The sequence below is a fragment of the Aethina tumida genome, chromosome 3 (assembly GCF_024364675.1).
Source record: "Aethina tumida isolate Nest 87 chromosome 3, icAetTumi1.1, whole genome shotgun sequence".
In the NCBI taxonomy this organism is placed as follows: Eukaryota; Metazoa; Arthropoda; class Insecta; order Coleoptera; family Nitidulidae; genus Aethina; species Aethina tumida.
In genome coordinates this window covers 411121-433622 of record NC_065437.1, presented here as the reverse complement: position 1 = coordinate 433622, position 22502 = coordinate 411121, and the positions used below count along the sequence as shown (strand labels likewise).

General features: G+C 33.2%; 5 protein-coding genes across 5 annotated transcripts in view; 3 read left to right on the top strand and 2 right to left on the bottom strand.

Moving 5' to 3' along the window:
• Positions 1–22502, bottom strand: part of LOC109607121 (trypsin beta-like) — a 256249-nt gene that overhangs the window by 213738 nt on the left and 20009 nt on the right. The window contains exon 2 of the mRNA XM_049965519.1: positions 5381–5414. The gene's annotated coding sequence lies outside the window, so the exon portion shown is untranslated. The remainder of the gene's footprint in view (positions 1–5380; positions 5415–22502) is intronic.
• LOC109605541 (putative eggshell protein) lies at positions 33–875 on the top strand. Its single transcript, XM_020022130.2, has one exon. It carries the CDS (start codon positions 33–35, stop codon positions 873–875), a length of 843 nt encoding a protein of 280 aa, XP_019877689.2.
• On the bottom strand, positions 1273–2728 carry LOC109605546 (uncharacterized). Its single transcript, XM_020022134.2, has 4 exons — positions 1950–2728; positions 1709–1896; positions 1525–1655; positions 1273–1468 (listed from the first exon to the last, which is right to left on the bottom strand). Exons 1-4 carry the CDS (start codon positions 2221–2223, stop codon positions 1300–1302), a joined length of 762 nt encoding a protein of 253 aa, XP_019877693.2. The 5' UTR covers positions 2224–2728; the 3' UTR covers positions 1273–1299.
• LOC109605545 (sarcoplasmic reticulum histidine-rich calcium-binding protein) lies at positions 2896–4601 on the top strand. The gene is made up of 5 exons (XM_020022133.2): positions 2896–3070; positions 3119–3355; positions 3867–3930; positions 4317–4360; positions 4416–4601. The coding sequence occupies exons 1-5, from the start codon at positions 2911–2913 to the stop codon at positions 4523–4525; spliced, it is 615 nt and encodes a 204-aa protein (XP_019877692.2). The 5' UTR covers positions 2896–2910; the 3' UTR covers positions 4526–4601.
• On the top strand, positions 4875–9091 carry LOC109605543 (protein Malvolio-like). The gene is made up of 7 exons (XM_020022132.2): positions 4875–5329; positions 7078–7267; positions 7325–7484; positions 7697–8150; positions 8210–8266; positions 8320–8702; positions 8761–9091. Exons 1-7 carry the CDS (start codon positions 5210–5212, stop codon positions 9023–9025), a joined length of 1629 nt encoding a protein of 542 aa, XP_019877691.2. The 5' UTR covers positions 4875–5209; the 3' UTR covers positions 9026–9091.

The following is a 22502-nucleotide window of genomic DNA, read 5'->3' as shown; positions in this document are numbered from 1 at the left end:
ATAAACTATTTACCGCATGATCAGTTTTAATAATGGATCGACTCAAGGTTTTTCGCATAATCATACTGTTTTGTTCCGTTGTCGTCGCAAGACAAGAACCATCCGTGCCTTTGTACACAAGTGAAATCGGATATTTCGGTGACTCAGCACAGTTTGGGTTTTCGCCCTTGTTTGCCTCCCTGATACATCCGATTAAAGACAAGAGATATGTGAAGAAAAAGGACGACGGAGGGGCTGTGAGACATCCGAACCACAATTACAATGCGCAGGATAAAGCTGAACATTTGGAGGACCTAAAAGAGAAGTACAACAAACACAGCCAGCACAGCGACAAAGGGTACAAAAGCAACCACCACCACGACCTAGTGGACAAACAAAAGGGGGCATCCCACCACACCGCCTCAAGGAACAAAGAAAAAGGTGGCCACACTAAAAAGCACCACGACTCAGCTTCACACTACGACAAGTTCCAAAAAGGGAGGGAGTCCCACAAGTCCGGCAAGTTTGGGGAGAAAAAGGGCCACAGGAAGGGCCACAAGACGAAGGAGTACCACAACACCCTGCACAGGGACGAGTACCACAGGGAGCACAGGTTCTACGACGACGCACACAAAAGCGGCTACCACGAAAAGTACGGGGACCACCACGAGTACTTCGACAACAAGGAGGGTGGGCGGAAGAGTGGCAAGAGCCACCACGCGGCCGACGAACGGGAGCATCACGGCGCCAAAGGACACGAGGACAAAGGGTCCAACGAACAAGAACACACCGGTTCGTCATACAAAGAAGGCGCCGACAAGCACCACGACCACTACAGGAAGTACCACAAGGCACGGGACCACGAAGGGGGAAAGCATTACGGTTACGGCCAATAATTTATTTAACGTTTTTTTACAAAAAGCCAATCGATTAGTTTTATTGTTATTACGCGTATCTGTGACTCAGTTTTATGGGCTAGTGAAAGTTGAGGTTTGCGGTTTCGTTATAACATTGCCATAATTTTATAAATAAATGTTTGTTTTACCGTTTTAATTGTTTTATTTGCGCATTTCGTATTGACGTTGCAACACTCCAATTTAGGATTTGGCCACTCCAATAAATATTTTAGTAATTTGCAATAATATTTTAAGCTATAAATAGACATAAATTCAAAACGCATTTACATACCCACTACATAATATTTATTTATTCACAATTAAACCTAAAATATGGCAAATTAATTTTTTTAATTGTGGCCTACATTTACGTCCATTCATATATTTAAAACAGATAAACTTTATAGACATTTTTTATTGGGCGTTATTTCAGTTTCAGTTTTTGACAAATTTCGGTGTTATCATCAATATAGACCCCACATTGGGAATGGGGTGGCAAAGTGATGAAGACAGGTTTCATATCTTGTCCTAAATATGCGCAGTAAGGTATCTCGTAAATCTTCTTCATTTTCAGTCTTTCACAAATCTTAGCACTGAAATGTACACCTCGTTACGTAAGTGATGAGCATTAACACTCAATAGTACTCACGTAAATGCACTGGTGGCATCAACCTTTACGATTTTGTGGCCACAATCTTTGGCAAACAACTTGGATAACTCCATTAGTTTGCTGGCTATTCCCCTGAACCTGTGCTCAGGTGACACGAACAAATATTCGACCTACAACAACTAATTGTTAACCCATTCATGAGTTGAGTAATTGAGAGGCGTACCTCGAATACTTTCTGGACGCCGTAGCAATGAAACAAATCGACGGCCCGTCCCAGGTGGGCATAGAACAACAAAAGGCTCCGGATCTTCCGGTCGTCAGTGGAACAAGCCATCCTTTCCTTAAAATCTAAGTCAGCGGGACACCAGGTTGAGTTAATGGAGGTGCCCACGATGCAACCGTCATATTTGCCTATAAAATTTCTCTAGTTGTTATGTTGGTCTAGTTTTATTCTTGTGGCTTACACTTAGCTACGAATGTTAAGCCTTCTTGCAAAGACCTGGAGGCGTTCTCTAAGGGTATGGTAGGGTTTTCTATCTTTAACGCACTGTAGGTGGGCTCCTCGCTGAAGTAAGCTTTCTTCATGAGCTCCAGGATGGGTTCGTGGTCTGCTTTGGTGGCACGTAAATAGACGTAATGGGACTCCTTGTCCAACTTTTTCTTCTTGAAAAACGCATAATGCCTATAGAATGTTTTATGGAAACTGAAGATTTTGCGACTTTCTGAAATGATTGACATGACATGTGATGTTGATGTGATTTAATGATATACTGGGTGGGCTGAAAAGTCAGTCGGATTGTTGTACAAGTCAATGAGCATGTAGGACACCGGTTATGCCGCCGGTGGGTAATCTTATATAATTTTTAACCACAACCCATCCATCCACAACTATATTTAAGTGGCTCAGACGAAATTTGCTGCAGTAAACAACAAAGCCGGAGACCCATTTGTAAGTGTTAACAAATCGGGATATTTTAAGAGCACTTAAAATATATCATTCGAGCTGTGTGGACCGCCAATAAATCCCCGGGCCTAGGTGGTGTTTTATCGAAGACGTAAACATGTGTAGGAGGGAAGTGTGCGTTATGTTCTTTGTTCTCACGGCCCTGGCTGTTGGTCTTCCGTCCAAGGATCAATTCACGTCCGACTTTGATGCATCTGTTGTGAGGGAAACCAGGGCGGTCGGCCCGGATAGCATCGACGATCTGCTGGGACCCGGTGAGCCTTTTAAATACGCACTTACTTGTTTAATTTAATGAATAAATAATCTATGGCATTAGATCTGGGACGGAAACAAGAAAAACTGCAGTCAAACGATCACGATTATAATTTCCTAATGGAGTTTGTCCTGTTCAATCAACGGCCTATAATTAAATACTAATATATAAGGAAAAGCTTGGCGACTTAACTTTTAGTCTTTTAATCATGCTTATAATAGTGTGTGCCATCCTGGGAGTTGCCAGTTACGTAGCTGGAGCTCCAGTTAAATACGAACTGGAATCCAAGACTAAGTCACACATTACCATTACTTTGCCCGAAGATGGCGACTTAATTAATTTCAACATCCTGCAGGACATACTAGAAAGTACGTGCTTTGGTTTGTAATCAACTAAATTGCTAATTAATGTCACAGGTGTCCAGGACGCCTTCTTCCACACGTACGGGGACGACAAAGCTGACGATGGGGACGTACAAGGGTACTCGAAGAAGTCCGACGATGACGGCGAGGACGGTTACAAGCACTTCGACAGTTATCACAAAAAAGACGGGGACAAATACGCGTTTGAAAAGCACTCCGAATACGGACAGGGGAATAACCACGAGGCCGACGCCGACGGGCACTCCGGGAAGCTGCAGGAGAGCGTCGAATGTAAGTTCGGGTGATTTTAAAAATATAATCCTCCTTAGTTTTGGAAGTTTGCTCGTCTAAACTAAACAATTTAAAAACTAGTTAACTTAATTACAAATGAGATTAGTGCTGCTAACTACTATTTGCTTAATTAGTGTAGAAATTTAATTTTCCTACAACACATGGGGAATAAAGCAGACTTAATGAGTAATTTTGAAGTAAAACTAAAACGGGATTTATCTCGTGTTTTACAACGGATTTATTTTTGGCTGTCTACTAAATAATTTGTTTGCTGATTATCTGTTGAAACTAACTTGTAAATTACAACAAATAAAACTGTTAAGAAATAAAATAAAAACATTCTCTTATCTGCTGTAACTGCACCATAAATTGATCAAATATTTTTGTACATAAAACGTCAAAGGTTTTTATATAAAATAAATAAATAAATAAAATATTACATTAATTAACATATTAATTAAGTATGTAACATTTAATTTAAAAATTAATTAATGTTTCATTTCTATGATAGATGAGGACGATGACGATGGGGAAGAATCGAAGGACTCGTATCAGGTTATAAAACACATTAAGGAGTAAGTATTTTTCCAGATTACACTAAATGTGACAGATTCCAAAGATAAACATGGTTTAATCTGGTACGTGATTTAAACTGAGAGAAACAATACAAAACTAAAGTGCCACTTGAAATTAGATAACACTTATTCCCTTATTAATGTGACGTAAATTCAATCCGTACAATTAATTATGTATAAGTCAGGAATAAAAGAAAATTTGATGACCGATGATAATGGGACAAATCCTTATCTTTACGTGAGGTCTCTTATCATAAACTAATAGTTATTTTTGTACGTGTACATCTATTTAAAACGGTTTATGCAAGGAAATTGATAGACATCAAAGCACTCGTTAATTACCACATAAAAAATGTGATTAAATAATGATTTGGTATCTGTTAAAGAGGGCACAGAGAAAGGAGACAAGCTGCTGATGACGATGATGACGGTAGGGATGATTATTTCACAAAAAATCAATGATTTAATAATTGAAATGTTTGTAGATTACGAAAGTGGTGAACGTCGTCGCAGGAGGGGTAGATACAGGGCGTCAGATGAAGACGACGATGAGCCACGTTACAGAGGAAACGATGACGACGACGATGATTACTAGACATTACTAAAAATGTTAATTAGTAATTTTTTGTTGTGTATATTTTTAGTACAATAAAGTTAATTGTTTTACTTTATTTTGGTGTATCATTTGAACCTTTAAAAAGTAATTAACACAAAATTAAATCGACCTGAAGAAGTTAGACTTGACCTAATTGATAAAATTAACAGAGAATACAATTTCCCCGAAGTGTTAACCATTAAAAACTGTTCATGTTTATTTATATTGGGAAAAATGTACCGAGTACGAGATAATGGTGTCAACGAAGGTCACCAACGTGGCCACAAAAATTACTAGTTGTGTTTCCCAGTCCCAGTAAGTACGTAGAGACACATTTTAAGTCGCATTCAGCCAACCAACTAACTAACTAGCTAAGTCTTTTCGAATGAATCAAAGGCTAAAAGGTTAAATCAAACAATGTACAAAGTTAGCCGAATACAAATATTTATCTGGCAGCCTTATCGGAGCGCGTATTTCACGTCTACTTAAATCCGAATATTACTATATAAGAAGATACGAAAACAATTTAAATAGTCACATTAGTCGGTCACTTTACTAGTTAATAAGTATCCGGCACCGGCACCGTCGCATGCATGAACCTTACGACGAATTGATGTCGAGTGCACCAGTCTAAGTGCTGTGTGATTTTGTTTTTCCATTTTTTCGATACGTTTCGGTTTCAACATGACAAATTCAGACAGTGAAGCTAAGTCAAAGACTAAACCGGTGCAGCATTACTACGAAGAGAACGACGTGGATACTTATTTCGCCGACCAAAAAATCAAAGTTCCCGACGATGACTCGGTATGTACCTTCTTTAATTTATTCATAAATTTACCACTCACTGTCACTTACCCAACTGTCAAATTTGGCACCTCCGAATTTGTTTCTGAAATAAAAAAAATTAATTTAATCTTGTGATGATGATAACTGTATACCTTTTTATTATTTTAAATTCACTCTTTTATTATAATACTTCATATACAATATACAGGGTGTTTTTGTTAAAATAATATATTCAATTTATTAATTTTTCCTTCTTCTCAATACTAGTTGTCCTTATTAATGAATTAAATAAGACAAAAAATATTTTATTCCATGTCTACAGGGTGATTTACCCAACTGATTCATCAGATTTTTATGTAGAACAGAAAAAGGTATTGGTTTAAAATTTTTATAACAATTATAATGTAACTTAAACTATTTTTTTAATTTATATTGAACTAAATTTAACTTCTGGTGTCAACTTTGTTATTTTTAATAAAACACCCTGTATATTTTTGGATTTTTAAATTCCACATGTAATTACAAATAAAATGGCTATACCTTGTCCTATACCTAAACCTAATAGTTTTTGAGTTATTAATTTTTTTTCTAAAAATTTTGACAGATTGATTGTCTAACTGTCTGTAAAGCTACCAATTTGAATGGTGGAAAGTACATTTTTGGTATACACCTTAACCAAGGAGGAACAATTATTATTATAAAATATGTATATTATTCCATTGAAAAAAACAAAATTATTGATGTTTTAACATGCACAAAATTAAACATAAATAACAAACACCCTGTATAAAATTTGGGAATATTATTAATGGTTTCTTATAGGATGGTTCTTGGTTAAGGTGTATGCCAATAATGAACTTTCTATCTTCAAAATTGGTGACTTTACAGACATTTTAGTTGCACCACCAATCTGTCAAAATTTTTGGAAAAAAATTAATAACTCAAAAACTGTTAAGTTTAGGTATAGGACATGGTATAGCCATTTTATTTATAATTACATGTAGAATTTAAAAATGCAAAAATATACAGGGTACTCCATTGAAAATAACAAACTTCCGGCGAAACCGGAAGTAAAATGTTGTTGAAAATAAGTTAGAAATGTGGTTCGAGTTAAATTATAATTGGTATAAGAATTTCTTTAAATACTTTTTTCCGTTCTCCATAAACATATGAAACCAATGAACAAATTAGGTGAATTACCATGTATAAATAAAAAAAATTTAAATAATATATTTAATTTATTAATAAAAAGTTACTGCGACTAATGAATTAAATACAACATTTTATTTAAATTCAATATTTAATCTCCACCTACTTAAAAAAATACTGATAATTTTGATGAATGTAGCAGAACTAATAGTTCACCTTGAAATCACTGTAACTGACTCATAGATTATTCAAGCAATTTTGCATTATTTTATCAAATACGTGTTATTTACCACAGAAATTAGCAGGAATGTATCCATAAACAATAAATTGAATATGTTTGGGAAAAAAAGATTTTTAAGTATAATTTAGAAGCATGTTGTGTTGGGAATTAAAATATAAAAACATTATTCATTCCTCATCTCATCTGATCTCGCAGCTACGAGGCCCTTATCGCCGTGATTTATGATGATTTTTCACTTGTATAATGCAGAACAAACAATGCTACAAACAACTGGATTACGTGCTTGCAGGACTTTTTAATTCATCTATATTTTTTACATTAACATGGCTTTGTTAGTTTGTGATTGAATTATTGCAGTAAATTAATTGATTTGCAGACGAAATTCAGCTTCAGGAAACTTTGGGCGTTCACCGGTCCGGGTTTCCTTATGTCGATAGCGTATCTGGATCCCGGCAACATTGAAAGTGATTTGCAATCGGGCACCGTGGGCAACTTCCGATTATTATGGGTACTTTTCGCCGCCACCATATTGGGGATGGTTATGCAAACTTTGGCAACAAAATTGGGTAGGCACGAACTAAAATTCCGATTAATTATAGTATTTAATACGGAGGAGGTTTTAGGAGTTGTCACGGGTCTCCATTTGGCGGAGATGTGCTACAGACAGTATAAGAAAGTTCCACGATTAATACTGTGGATTATGGTGGAGATTGCCGTAATTGGATCTGACATGCAGGAGGTCATAGGGACTTCCATAGCCATTTATCTGTTGTCTAACAAAGTGTAAGTGATTTTCGATTAAATTCTTTTTTATTTTAAATAATCAAAACTCCACGAGACAACAAAGGAAGTAAATAATCACAATGGCAATTTTAAAGTGACAACATTGACCTAGAAATTATCCTATTTGTGTACTATATAATACGTTACGAGATAACGGACTAGTACTCACGCAGTAAATAAATATTACTATATCTATGTTGACGATTTTATAGGATTCCCTTGTGGGGAGGCTGCCTCATAACAATTCTGGACACCTTCACCTTCCTGTTCCTAGACAAGTACGGGCTGAGACTCCTGGAAATGTTCTTCGCCCTCCTCATCCTAATTATGGGCATCAGCTTCGGCTACGAGTACACCGTGTCCGGCCCTTCACAAGTGGAGGTCATTAAAGGCATCTTCGTGCCCTGGTGCAAAGACTGCGACTCCGAAGTCCTGTTACAAGCCGTGGGTGTTATCGGAGCAGTCATCATGCCCCACAATCTTTACCTTCACTCCGCCCTGGTTAAGTCCAGAGACGTCGACAGGACCAAACCTGAGAAGTTGAGGGAGGCCAAAAAGTACTACTTTATTGAAAGCTCTTTGGCGTTGGTGTGCAGTTTTATTATCAACGTATTTGTGGTGTCCGTGTTTGCCAACGGGTTGTTCCAGAAGACCAACAACGAACTGGTAAGGCCTCACACCAATTTTAACACTTAAAACATCATTGTAACTGATTAAAATTGTAGTTGGACCAATGTGCTAACTCAACATTCATGTACGACAAGGCTAAGGAAGTGTTTGCAGTAAGTACACCCTCACACCATCAATTTAAAAAGTCTAACAAATAAATTTGTAGAACGACGACGAGTACGTGGAGGCAGACATCTACAAAGGAGGCATATTCTTAGGTTGTGCCTACGGAACGGTCGCCATGTACGTTTGGGCTGTTGGTATCCTCGCAGCCGGTCAAAGTTCAACAATGACCGGCACCTACTCCGGCCAGTTCGCCATGGAAGGCTTCCTGAACTTAAAGTGGGCCAGGTGGAAGAGGGTGCTCTTCACCCGAAGCATCGCCATGGTTCCCACATTCTTCACGGCCTTCTTCAGCTCCTTAAGCGATTTGACGACGATGAACGACTATTTGAACGCCGTGATGAGCTTGCAACTTCCCTTCGCCGTCATTCCCACCATCGCCTTCACCAGTAATCCCAAGATTATGGGACAGTTCGTCAATGGGATGTAAGTGTGAATTAATGCTACCTCTCAATTTATTTTATTAATTTTGAATTGTTTCAAGGGCGTTCAAAATAGTCTCGATTATTTTGAGCATAACAGTGGTGGGGATCAATACGTTCTTTGTAGTAGAAAAAATCTCGGCGAACAATTTAGAAACAGGAGTGTTACTAATAACTATTCTGGTGGCGTTACTTTATCTCCTGTTCGTGATTTATTTGGGCTTCCATTTGTACATTTCCTTCGGTGGTAAACAACTGGAGAGCCATGAACTCGTCCAAAAGTATGTGGTTGTACCTGATATGAATATACCAAAGAATAAAATTTAGAATTAATTGTTATTATATTTATATTTTATATTAAAATTTGTTTTTAAATAAATTTGTTGTAAAATATGTGCTGGTTTCATTATTTGCTCATTAATAACTCATAGTTTGTTCGTTTAAAACAAATCAAAATATTTTTCTGGAGTGGAAAATAATGAATTTATTTTAAATGTTAATGTTATTATAAATATTATACAAGTCTGTGCTTTCCTCCACATTTAATTACCACCCCCTGTCTACGACTGATTAATTAAATGTCTTATTGTTAAATCCCTCACATAAATATTCACATATTTAAGATTACTATGCATTGCGAGTTGCATATGTTTAGCGTGCTTATGCACTGCCATCTCGTGGGCAATAGCCAATACACAAGTTACACAGGTTTCTATATTAATATTCTATCTTTTAATTGCCTAAATTTGTAAAATATTTGTTTCATTACAACGAAAATAACTCCCCCATTTTCAATCGACCATTCAACACAAATCTGTTTGAATGTGACGAGTTAAATCTAATCAAATGATGGATCGTCAGCAATTAAAAGCAACGCAGCTGGAAAAACGGTGACATGAAAATTAAATAAAAGGGAGCACACATCACGATAGGACAAATTCTTTTGCGGTTTGCGTTCTGTTTATCGGACGGGGATGCCGTGCACCACTCAAAGCGCCCACCCCACGTCATTCCACGTTGATAGGGTGAAAGCATAAACATAAACAGCGAGTTGTTTATCAGCATGTGACCCGCATAACTACAATTTACCTAAAATAACCGTGCGCACCGACTGTTTATTTATTCTGATCCCCCAAATTAATGGCGACGAATCGAATCTTCCGGGGCAAAGATAATATTTTTACGTCGGCACATTCGGCACGGAGATAGAGATCAACGATTAAGGTCGGTAGTTCTGGTTCGATATGTAAAACCGGCGTTACCGCATTAGAGCTCGAAAGAATGGAGTGGCGAGAGAAACTCCGGACCAGATATATTGCAACTCGTTAAAGAAATCTGCAATTACCGCAAAGATCGTGATACATTCGGGCTCATTTGGCGTAAACCGCGATTTGGAACATTACCTTCGGAACTATTTAATTGTAATGGGGACTGTGCTGATTACATTATTTAATGTTAGTGCAACTAATGCCGGCATTAGAATGGAGCCGTTTGAATCTTAACACTCAATTATTACGAGCAAGAAAATGGTCCTCGTTTAAAACAGGACACCCGACAATGTTGCCGTCATTAAAGGACGCATTTTCACATGAAGCATGAAAAGGGAACAACTCAATAAAATCAAGTTTTAATTCCTGAAATCCGTACATGTGACCAGTTACATCTCATAAAATTTTATTACCGCGTACGTGTAATCTAGAGCAACTCAGAACTTTATGTGGAGTTGGGATATTTTAAAGGATGAAATATACGTCCCAGTGGCGAAGTATTTTAAAAAGAGACACATTATATTGTAAATCTGGAATATATACTGCATTGCGTTAACTCACTAACTCCATAACTCCATAAAACGGACCTTATTCTCTATGAGTGTGTGCTAAATTATTATAATTAAAAAAGCCGATATTAATTCCACAACCCTTGTCATAATAAATTAACAAATTAACCGTAGGCCCGCAAATTGATTTTGTCGGATAAGTTTAGTTTGAAAATAATTGATTAGAATATGGATTTACCGCGAAAGAGGGCCTACCCGACCGAACTTGGGGAAACTTAATTTAAGATCTGACAAAATAAATTTACTTTACTGAGGGTACAACAATTAGTCAATTCTTGGCACCCTAATAAAATTATCTCCACCTTGTAACTTCGAGTGGAGCATTTCATGTAAATATTAAGCACCTCTGTGTTTGCCTAATTCATTATAATTACCACCCCGTGTCGATGGCTGATTAATTAAATTTCTTATTATTAAATACCTCACATAAAGCCTCATAGTGATACTTTAACTTAATAAATATTGAACCGTACAAGATAGTTAATACACGAAAGCTTTGTGGGTTGCATAAGTTTAACATGCTTATATGGTGCCATCTAGTGGGCAATAGCCAACATACAAGTTTTACAGATCTCTATATTAACTTCCTCGCAATAAATTGTTTTAAATTAGATATTGTTCTGGTTAAACAAAGTATCCTATCACTTTTAAAATTATTCCTGATCACTAAATACATTTCAAAACAATAAACTGCTAATAAATAATTTGATATATTGATTCTAACTTCGAATGGAGTATTTCTTGTAAATATTAAGCTTAATTTATTATAATTGCAACCTCGTGTCGATGGCTGATTAATTACATTTCTTATTATTAAATCCCTCACATAAAGCCTTGTAGAGATACTTCAACTTATTGAACTGTACAAGATAGTTAATACACGAAAGCATTGTGGGTTGCATATGCTTAACCTACTTATACAGTGCCATCTAGTGGGCAATAGCGAATATACAAGCTTTACAGATTTCTATATTAATTTCTTCGTAATAAATTGTTTTAAATTAGATTTTGTTTAAATTTAGAATTATTCCTGATAATTAAAAATATATCAAAGTAATAAAATGCTAATAAACAATTTAATATATTGAGTAACTGATAATGAAACATAAATAGAGAAGTATTTTTGAAAAGGGTGGTAAATAATGAAAATGATAGTAAAATGAAAATCGTAAAAATAGTAAATGAGAATCATAAAACGTATTGTTCGTTAAAATCCGGTCGAGTGGCGGCGTAAATTGTTTGCTGAATTGGATAGAACGAAGAGTCCACTTCACTCGAATACAACCAGTGAATATATTTAATTCAAACTAATCTCGAAAGACGTCTTTTGTAGCACGTGCTCCACAATTAATGCTTTAAGTGCACTAGTAAAATTGAGCCGGTCTCAAATTTAGAACTACGATGCGTCTTTGTTGATGAAAACTACACAAAACCTTCTCGTTACCTTTAAAGGGACGAGACAAAGGAATAATTTAATCGTTTCGTGAGATGGATCATAATATAATAAATTCAGTCATGAATGTTGATCTGATCAACAACGTTCCCCATTTTGTTGTGTTCGGAACTGGCGTAGTCGAAACCGGATACTTTCGTGAAACATTTCGAGCAATTAACTAAGCGGTTACAATTATCCCCAGCGAGAACATGCCATACTATCTTCGCAGGACTTCCAACCGCCGTCTATGTGAACTTTGTTGTTGTTCTTGTAATCGTATTACATATTCAATTGAATTAGGGCTTCCGTTAGAGGATCATTTCTGTACAGCCTTCAATTTGCTGCGAAACACACTTTTTCGCGTCTTGGCTCGACTCGAAATTCGGGGAGGGACGATAATGCCGTTCGGATGGGGATTAACTCAAATGCACTCCTCGAAAGGAATCATTTCTTTTTATAAATCCAATTAAAACATCTCTCAACTTTTTCATTACACTTTTTAATTAACTTAGGTTAATACTCTCCACTTCTCTGGGGTGGTTATTTTTTCATTTAACAGCCCTTAATTAATTCCTTTCGTTAGAATATTAACAAAAAAAAATATGTTGGATTGTGTAACGGACTAGATGGACTAAATATGGAAATCCCAACGAAATAAACTTGTTTAATGTAATCTCCAAACAATGGATAAAACTACCTGTAACGTTGTTTCTGATGTATTTCGCTTAAATATGTATGTTTCAGATTTCAAAGGGTAAATTTTACGTGGTAATACCTGAAAGTAAACAGGTATGTGAAATATGTCAACACACATTACTCAAAATTAGTTAAAGTTATGCAAAGTCAGAAATACATCGAAGTGTAAACCTCAGCGACAAGGAAAAGGATCTGAACTACAAAACGATTAAATATACCGCCAAGTAAAGTTGCATAATTAAAACTGTAACAAAAACTCCTTCAATAAAAAGTGTTTAATTAAATTTCAGTGTTTCTCCGCTTCGTTTTACTTTCTCCAGGTTATTTAATCCGCGATTATAAATCAACGATTCGAAATGATCCATGTAAAAAAGTTCGATTAAATCATTGGGAAAGTGGGTATCACAACAAAAACTTCATTATATCGATAAAAATCAACAACCAATAATAAGTTTTTGCCGTCCAACGGCAATCACAGCTGAATTTCCATACAGTTTCATTTGCATCGTGTGCGTTAAAAATGACAATTAAAATATCTGGCCAGATACGAAGGTATTTTAAACCGCGGCGGCGATATCGATAGTAACAATTGGTTCGTTGACCTAAACCACTATAAAATTATAGACAGTAGGACTTTGTGCTTTGCAGACTGTTCATTTATTTATATTTCCGATACAACGGCACAGCATTCGAACACGCAAACCGCCAGCTTCGGCATAATTTAGTTTAAACTCTTTAATGCCCTAAGATTCTAAACTTGTTTGTGCATAAACTATTGTTTTTCCTTTAGTATTTTGGATTGGGTCATTGTTTAAAAGATTTCTAGTGAACTGTGACTGTTGAATATTCAATTGGTTTTGGTTATTAATGCCGTGATTCATATCATTTGAATAATGAGGTATTACATTATAATTCAATCGATATGCCATGTTCTGAACGCTTAATAGTTTACGAAATTATTATTATTAATCTTTAAATTACTTTAAACAACAATTTGTTGGGAGGAAATTATTATAGAAACCTGAACAACTTGTATATTGGCTACTGTCCAACAGATGGCAGTGTATAAGCATATTAAATGTATGTTTCACTGTTTGAAATGTTAAAAAATTATCTTATTAACTTAACTTAGCAACTTATTGCTTTCATGGATATTTAATAAATAGAAAGAATTTGAAAAATAGAAGATATTTTGATTAATTAGAAAAAAAACTAATTTTGAACAATTTATTGAGAGTATATTATGTGCAATGATTGCTTATTCAAATTAGTCAATCAATATTTCAAATTTATAAATAAACTTCCTCAACAATTTATTGCTTTGACATATACTTAATAAATCGAAAGAATTAAAAAAATATTTAAGATAATTTATTTAATTAGAAAAAATCTACTTTAGAACAATTTATTGAGAGTATATTAATATAGGAACCTGTAAAATTTGTATATTTGCTATCGTCCAAGAGAGGGCACTGTATAAGCATGTTGAACCTATGCAACACACAATGCTTTGCTGTATTAATTGATACTTTGATTGCTCATATCATTATTTATTGAAAATGAAACAGGATTGGACCAAAGTTTAGATAAATTTAAATTAGAAAGACTGTATTTACTTCAAAGATACAAAAAACTATTTTGTAAAAATATTGTTTTATGAACAAAATGATAAACGTGAGATAATAGTTCTGAATTAATCGATGTTAGAGGAACCTTTACATTGTACCTGAAATGAATGGTCTCAAGTTGCGCATTATTTCCGTAAAATGCGACGTTAAAAATATGCATTTTCCAAAGGGCAGCGTTTTAATAGACGCAATATGAAGATATAACGGTGTCATAAATTAAAAAATAATTAAACGCGTAGTTCCAGCCAGAATTTGTTCTTTTTCGCCGTACACATTTTTTAATAAACACAAGGGCGAAACGCGAATGCACTTAATATAATGGGACTGGGTGGAGCTGGAATGTCGCAACGGTGAGCCGAAAATTCAACACGTCCGACCGTCATTACAAATAATAAAGCATTCCTGCGTAAGTGGTCGTTAGATTTCTTTTTCAATCTCTTAAATGGAATGCGGACATTCTTTCGCAGGGCATTAGAATACAATTACGGGGTCCCGGTCAACGGTGGAACGGCAGGACGGCGGCCATTACGTCCTGCCGACGGGACTGGGTATGGGAGAGTCGCCGGTTGGATTACGTATAAAACCCTTATCGAGTGGAGGAGTGGATGGCTTTTGCCTCGCGACGATTTGCGAAAAAGTTTATTTTCTTCGCTTCCGCCTACGCCTCCTTACATTATCGGGCTGCACTAATTGTAACTCGATACTCGGGAATTCGACGACATGTTTTGAACTACCATTACGTAAAGTTTCCAACAAGTTTAAATTAGTTGTGAAACAATATCGATAACATTAGCTGGCAAAGAGAAACCGTTGCTCTGTGACGCATCTAGTTATAAATAGGCGTCTGCATCAAGTGACAATATTAAATGGTAACACTTCCTCCACTTGTGTACACAGTTCGTGAAAGTTATAATTTATTTGAATTTGCCCAAAGAAAAATGGCACTTCTGGAAAGTTTGCCCTCAGAAACGACGACGACTGATAGATGGAAACCAGGAAATTGGATGGCGAAATTGCCACTTTTACTGCTTCATTTATGTTTATCATATTTTATATATCTTATATACCGTTGCTCCTCGTACCTCGACTATAACTTTATGTTTCTTCCCTGTTTACCCGCCCTAATTAGACCATTACCTTTTACTTGCACAACTAATTATTTGTTCCATTAAGTGGGTGCAAGCAGTTTATTGTGCCGAAGCTTTTTCTAATTTATTTTATCAGTCCCAAATGCATAATATTGCAGACATACGAAATAAACCGTCTGAAAGCAACATTCATCAGCATTTCAGGCAATGGATACCAATTTGTTCTCTACAATATATGTTTGCAGAGCACTGCAGGCTGTTTTGCAGACATATAAATACTATTTACTATTTTGGCACAGACTGTTTTCACCTGATTTCTGTGCAATAAGTGGAATCGTCGTTGCTCAATTTTAACACGAGTAACGTGGATGATTTTATATTTTTATATCCCGAATGTCCCTTCGGAGTAATTACTTTGGCTAATAAAATGTGGCTTCTAATCTAGGACATGGTTGGGTTCACTAAAGTCATCCTTTACTCAACGACGGTTGTAATTTAACTGTTTTAATGGAATACGGGAATACCCTCATTATTATACCCAATTAATTTTTTACTTATGTTCGACGTCAAAGAGTTACGACTGTTCTAAAATAATCTGCATATCTTTACAAAAATTACAGTTAATAAGATTAAAGTTTCCCTATTTTATAAAAGAATTTCCCATATGAGAATCATTTTACTTCTGTATTACATACATAAAATCAAATGTAAATAACGAACACACTGTATAATATTTGGAAGTACCAATTATGGTTTCTTATAGTATGACCTTTGGTTAATATGTATGTCAAAAATAAACGTTGCACCTTCAAAATTGGTGGTTTTACAGATATTTTAGTCAGAATACCTGAATCCGTCAAAATTTTTATAAAAAAATTAATAACTCAAAACTATTAGATGTAGGTATAGTACATGGTATAGCTATTTTATTTGAAATTATATGTAGAATTTAAAAATGTAAAAATGTACAGGATGTTTCGTTGAAAATAACAAAGTTAATGATATTTTAAAATGTATAAAATTAAAAGAAAATAACAACCTCTTTGTGTAAAATTTGGGAGTACCAATTATGGCTTCTTATAATATGATATAATATAATATATAATATGATGGTTAACATGTACGTCAAAAATAAACTTTGCACCTTCAAAATTGGTGGTTTTACAGATATTTTAGTTAGACTACCTGAATCTGTCAAAATTTTTATTAAAAAATTAATAACTCAAAAACTATTAGATGTAGATATAGTACATGGTATAACCATTTTATTTGTAATTATATGTAGAATTTAAAAATGTAAAAATGTACAGGATGTTTCATTGAAAATAACAAAGTTATTGATGTTTTAATATGTATAAGATTAAAAGTAAATAACGACCACCCTGTATAAAATTTGGAAGTACCAATTATGGTTTCTTATAGTATGACCATTGGTTAACATGTACGTCAAAAATAAACTTTGCACCTCCAAAATTGGTGGTTTTACAGATATTTTAGTTAGACTACCTGAAACTGTCAAAATTTTTATAAAAAAAATTAATAACTCAAAAACTATTAGATATAGATATAGTACATAGTATAACCATTTTATTTGTAATTATATGTAGAATTTAAAAATGTAAAAATGTATAGAATATTTCATTAAAAATAACAAAGTTATTGATGTTTTAATATGTATAAAATTAAAAGTAAATAACGACCACCCTGTATAAAATTTGGAAGTACCAATTATGGCTTCTTATAGTATGATCATTGGTTAACAAGTATGTCAAAAATAAACTTTGCACCTTCAAAATTGGTGACTTTACAGACATTTTAGTTGGACTACTTGAATCTGTCAAAATTTTTATAAAAAATTAATACCTCAAAAACTATTGAAATATAGTGTAGCAATTATATGTATAATTTAAATATGCAAAACTTCGAATGATTGAATATTTTTAAAATACGACCGTACTGCCATCTTTCAGACAATAGTCATATTTTGAGTTATGTAGGTTCCTATAATAGTTTCTTCCTTAAATATACATCAATATTACAAGTTTCAGTACTAAAATTAAATCAAATCTTTGTTTCTTTCTCCATTAACTTCTAATGAATCAGTTAGGTGAATCAATCTGTGTATATTAACTACTTACCAAGTGACAAAGGGGAAGTTTCTTTCTGAAAAGAATGTAAAAGCTGAAATTAATATTGGCATAAATTTGCTTAATTAAAAAATTGTTTTATATTATTTTAAAGTTAAATAAAATTATGGTGTTTAATTTGACCATAATTACAACGTATTTTATTATTATTAATACACATTTTTTAAATAATTTAAAAGAGTCCATGCACTTCCAATGTGAGAAAAAGCTGGACCAAAATTGGCACCAAATACTTTTTAATTCGGTACCAAATTAGGTCGACCGGTGCCTTTTTTTCCGAAAAAAAAAAACAAAAAAAAAATCCCGCGATAACACAATGAAATAACGTCGAAACCGAATAATTGGATGATGTTTTCAATTCCGACTTGAAAAAATAAAAATCGTCGTCGACCGCTGTGAATCCCAGAACAATTGCCTTTTTTATCCGGTGCCCGTGAAAAGGCCCGCGGCGTTCGATTCAATTAAAGCGGGGGCACATCTCGCATCGCGGTCACAAATGCCGGTGGACGGCCCCGCACGATTTCTGTTTGTTTGTTATTCTTTGTTAATTTTTTTTTTGTGACCCCGACTAATTACCGGACTTTTCGCAGCAGCGGAACATCGACCTCGGGCCCGATTTCGGGATGGCCCTCGTTAATAGCTGCGGTGTCACCTTTTTTTGTTTTTATTATTAAGCGTCTGCGGAGTGGGGTGTTATTAATATTAATAAGAAGGCTCGTCACGTACTCGCTGGTGGTGGAAAGTTTATTTATTTGAGCAACTAGAAAATCACTTATGGAACTATTGAAAAGTAAATTTTCTTTATGGCGTTTAAAACTAAACTTCCAAGCCTTGTAAATCGTGGATTGCATTTAAATCTGGTCATTTTTTCTGGTTTTTTACGTCCCCGATTTTATGTGATGCGAAGAACCACATCAGATCAGTGCGGTTGATTTTTAATTAAGGATGGAACGTTTAAAACTTTAATAAAAGAGAGGGACTTAGTTTAATATCGTCGATGAAATGTGTCACAAATATTACAGTACGTAACACAAGTTATAATTGAGTTCCAACAAGACTCGTCTTTTGTAGTTTCTGCGTCCCAGAATTTAATGTACGTGACTGGAAATTTTCTCCAACGCCAGATTTAACAGGTGCGCGAGGGCTCAATGCTTGGGGCCATTATGAATTTGTTACTCGAAGACAACACAATTATTAAGGGTCAGGGATATTTACTTAGTTACTGTGTTATGGCTGAATTAAATGATTTTACATAAATAAAACGTCAGACACACGTCTCGGTCTATTGACAGAAGATCTATTGTAGTTTGTGTATGAATAATTTAGGAACAATTAAAACTAGTGGGCTTTAAATGAAGTAAAAATGAGTGCATGTTGTTAATAGGGGTGTATCGAAAATATTTTGTACACAGCGAGAATTTTATCGCCGTCACGTAAAGTGCATAAAATGTTTTAGGTTGGATCATTTGGTATTATTAAATGAAAAATGTTACGCGGACCATGTAATTGTATTAGAGAGTTTCATTTCCGCGGCGAGTCACGTATTTTATGTTTGATGCATTTCTAGAAATAACTTCTAGTTCTCACAAAATGTGCAATTACTGTTCTGGCCGACGTACTAAATGGCGACCAACTCCAAATATACTGGAAACTTATGCAAATCGGCCGGATTTTCGAGTGTCGCACTCCATTCGGGACGTTGTGATGACTTAAAAAATTGGCGGAATCGCCGGTCTACGGACTTTAAATTATGGCGAATGCGCCATTTAAATCCTACGTCAAATTTCAATGTTTCCACCTTATTTTAAATATTTTTTTGATCTTGGCTAATATTCTCGAGAACAGAAATTTTTTAGGGTATTTCTTACCCTTATATTCGACTGTTAATAGATTTATAAACTGAGTCTGTCTTTTTCGTAACAGTAACTTCAATTAAGGCCAATAAATTAGCTCCATGCCTTGTTTCTAATATCCTGATCCGATGTTTCTGTGTAAATAATATTATGGTAAACATTTTCACCTTATTGGCAATTTTCAGCTGCTAAATTAAGATAAAAATAAAATAGATGGGAGTATACGAAATATATTTCTAACAACATATTAAATAATATTCTAAGAATATGATGTCATAAATAATTTCCATAATATGTATTTAAATATAATAAAATGAAAAAAATACAACAAAACAACAAATACACTAGAGTATTAATTTTTATTGCATTTTATGGTACTTTCACTATAATAATTAAACAAAATAATACACAATAGTATAATAAAATAAAGTAAGTAAATTACCAATAAAAAATTATTTTATTATAATATTTTTAAGTAAAATGACAACAAAATAATATGAAATAAATTCAAATAGTATAAATTATTATAAAATACGTCAAAATTTGTATTTTTTTTATTATATTTAGTACATTTTAAATATAAAAAATTAAATAATATACAAAAACACAATAAAATAAACAAACTTTTAGACTAAACAGAAAAAATAAAACATAATTAGAAATACTATTCAATTTCATTACATTTATTTCATTTTATTTTATTATTTTTAAGTAGAATGAAAACCAAATAATGTAAATTAAATTCAAATAGAATAAATTATTATAAAATACACCATAATTTATATATTTTTTTCTATATTTACTATATTTTAATTATAAAAAATTAAATAAATAAAATATTATACAAAAATACAATAAAATAAACTAAATGTTTGATTAAACAGACAAAATAGAATATAATTAGATATAATAATCAATTTCATTATATTTATTTCTTTTTATTTAATTATTTTTAAGTAGAATGAAAACCAAATAATGTAAATTAAATTCAAATAGAATAAATTATTATAAAATACACCATAATTTATATATTTTTTTCTATATTTACTATATTTTAATTATAAAAAATTAAATAAATAAAATATTATACTAAAATGCAGTAAAATAAACTACATATTTGATTAAACAGACAAAATAGAATATAATTAGATATAATATTCAATTTCATTATATTTATTTCGTTTTATTTTATTATTTTTAAGTAGAATGAAACCAAATAATATAAATTAAATTCAAATATAATAAATTATTATATTTTTTTTTTTATTTACTATATTTTAATTACAAAAAATTAAATAAATAAAATATTATACAAAAATACAATAAAATAAACTAAATATTTGATTAAACAGACAGAATAGAATATAATTAGATATAATATTCAATTTCATTATTTTTATTTCTTTTTATTTTAGTATTTTAAAGTAGAATGAAACCAAATAATGTAAATTAAATTCAAATAGAATAAATTATCATAAAATACATCATAATTTATATTATGATAAATCAATAAAATAAACTAAATATTTGATTAAACAGACAAAATAGAATATAATTAGATATAATATTCAATTTCATTACATTTATTTCATTTCTATTCTATTGTTTTTAAATAAAATGAAAACAAAATAAAGTAAAATAAATTCAAACAGAATAAATTATTGTAAAATACACTACAATATTTATTTCATTATATTCCATAATTTTTTACTAGAATATAAAATATATTATAATTTTAATTTTTGTTATATTTACTTATATTATGGTACTTTTAATTTAATTATCAGAAAATGAAATAAAATAAATAGTGTAAAAAATATTAAATTCTAAACTTTTATATAATTAAATAACATCAGAGATCGTCATAACTTTCATTTAATTTCTTAAAAATATTTGTCATTTTCTCTATCAATTTATTGAATTTTTCTTTAATATTTTAAAAATATAATTCAGAAAAAGTGGTGAGAAGGTTTTTATTAAGCCAAAATTTCTTAGAAAGGATTTAACATAATTTTACTTGCTTCGATAAAAGCTGAACTTGTAATATTCATAAACTTACTTCAAACTTTAAAGATATTAATTTTAATGGCAAGAAAAAGGGAAAAGTTTTTTAAACCTAGTTGTAAATTAGTAAAGGAAAATTAACCACCATATTATTTTTATTAGTCTTTTAAAACTATAACATTTCAATACTTCAAATGAAACAAAATTGGTTTACAATTTTTATAATATTAATATATTTCTAGTTTAAAAAAATGTATATAAAAATTAGTTGTAACCAATAAAGAGAAATATAAAACAGGACGTTGATTATAATTCAAATTGAAAGGGTGGAAATAGAATGGATTGAAACGGCGACCGAATCCGGCGTACGAAATCTATAATCGGCGCGATATCGCAAACTAAAACTATCAACCGGGCAATAGGGCAATAAATAATTACACCCCGAACGCAGTATCTTGTTTCACGCTGAAACATCAGCGTGTCGGTGGTCATGACCCGACTGCAAACCGAGTAACACCTACATAATTACAGTTGATTCGAATGTCGTTTATGTCACTAAACCTGAACACATCCCTAATGTAATCAAGTTATGTAATGGCTCTGTAATAGTTGTAATCACGGAATGCGGTTCGTACACAATAACTGACGCAGCCACTCGTTAAACCGTCGTCGGTAAATCGGTAAATCGGTAAATCGGTAAATCGGTAAATCGGTAAATTGGATCCTGTTTTCGTCGATACACAATACACAATCGACACCGCGATAAAGGAACGTGTCTTAATTGAAAGACGGACTCGTTTTGGCGACACAAAGCGCCCTTTAAAAGTATATCTCAGACAATGACGATTGTGCCACTCCGGTTAGTTAAAAGGCTTATTTGTCGTCGGCGTTGAAATTTTGGTGGATTCGCCGGTCCAACTAAAAATCCACCCACATTTAATTAACACAACGGAAACAGTGGAAAGTTTAAACAAACTTTGGTGTAACATTCCGGCGGTGGTAAAATTAACATACAACCCCTAATATTATGAAATACGTCCAAGCAAAAGGCTTATTTATTATCGGTGGTGAAATTTTGGTGGATTCGCCGGTCCAACTAAAATCCACCTACATTTA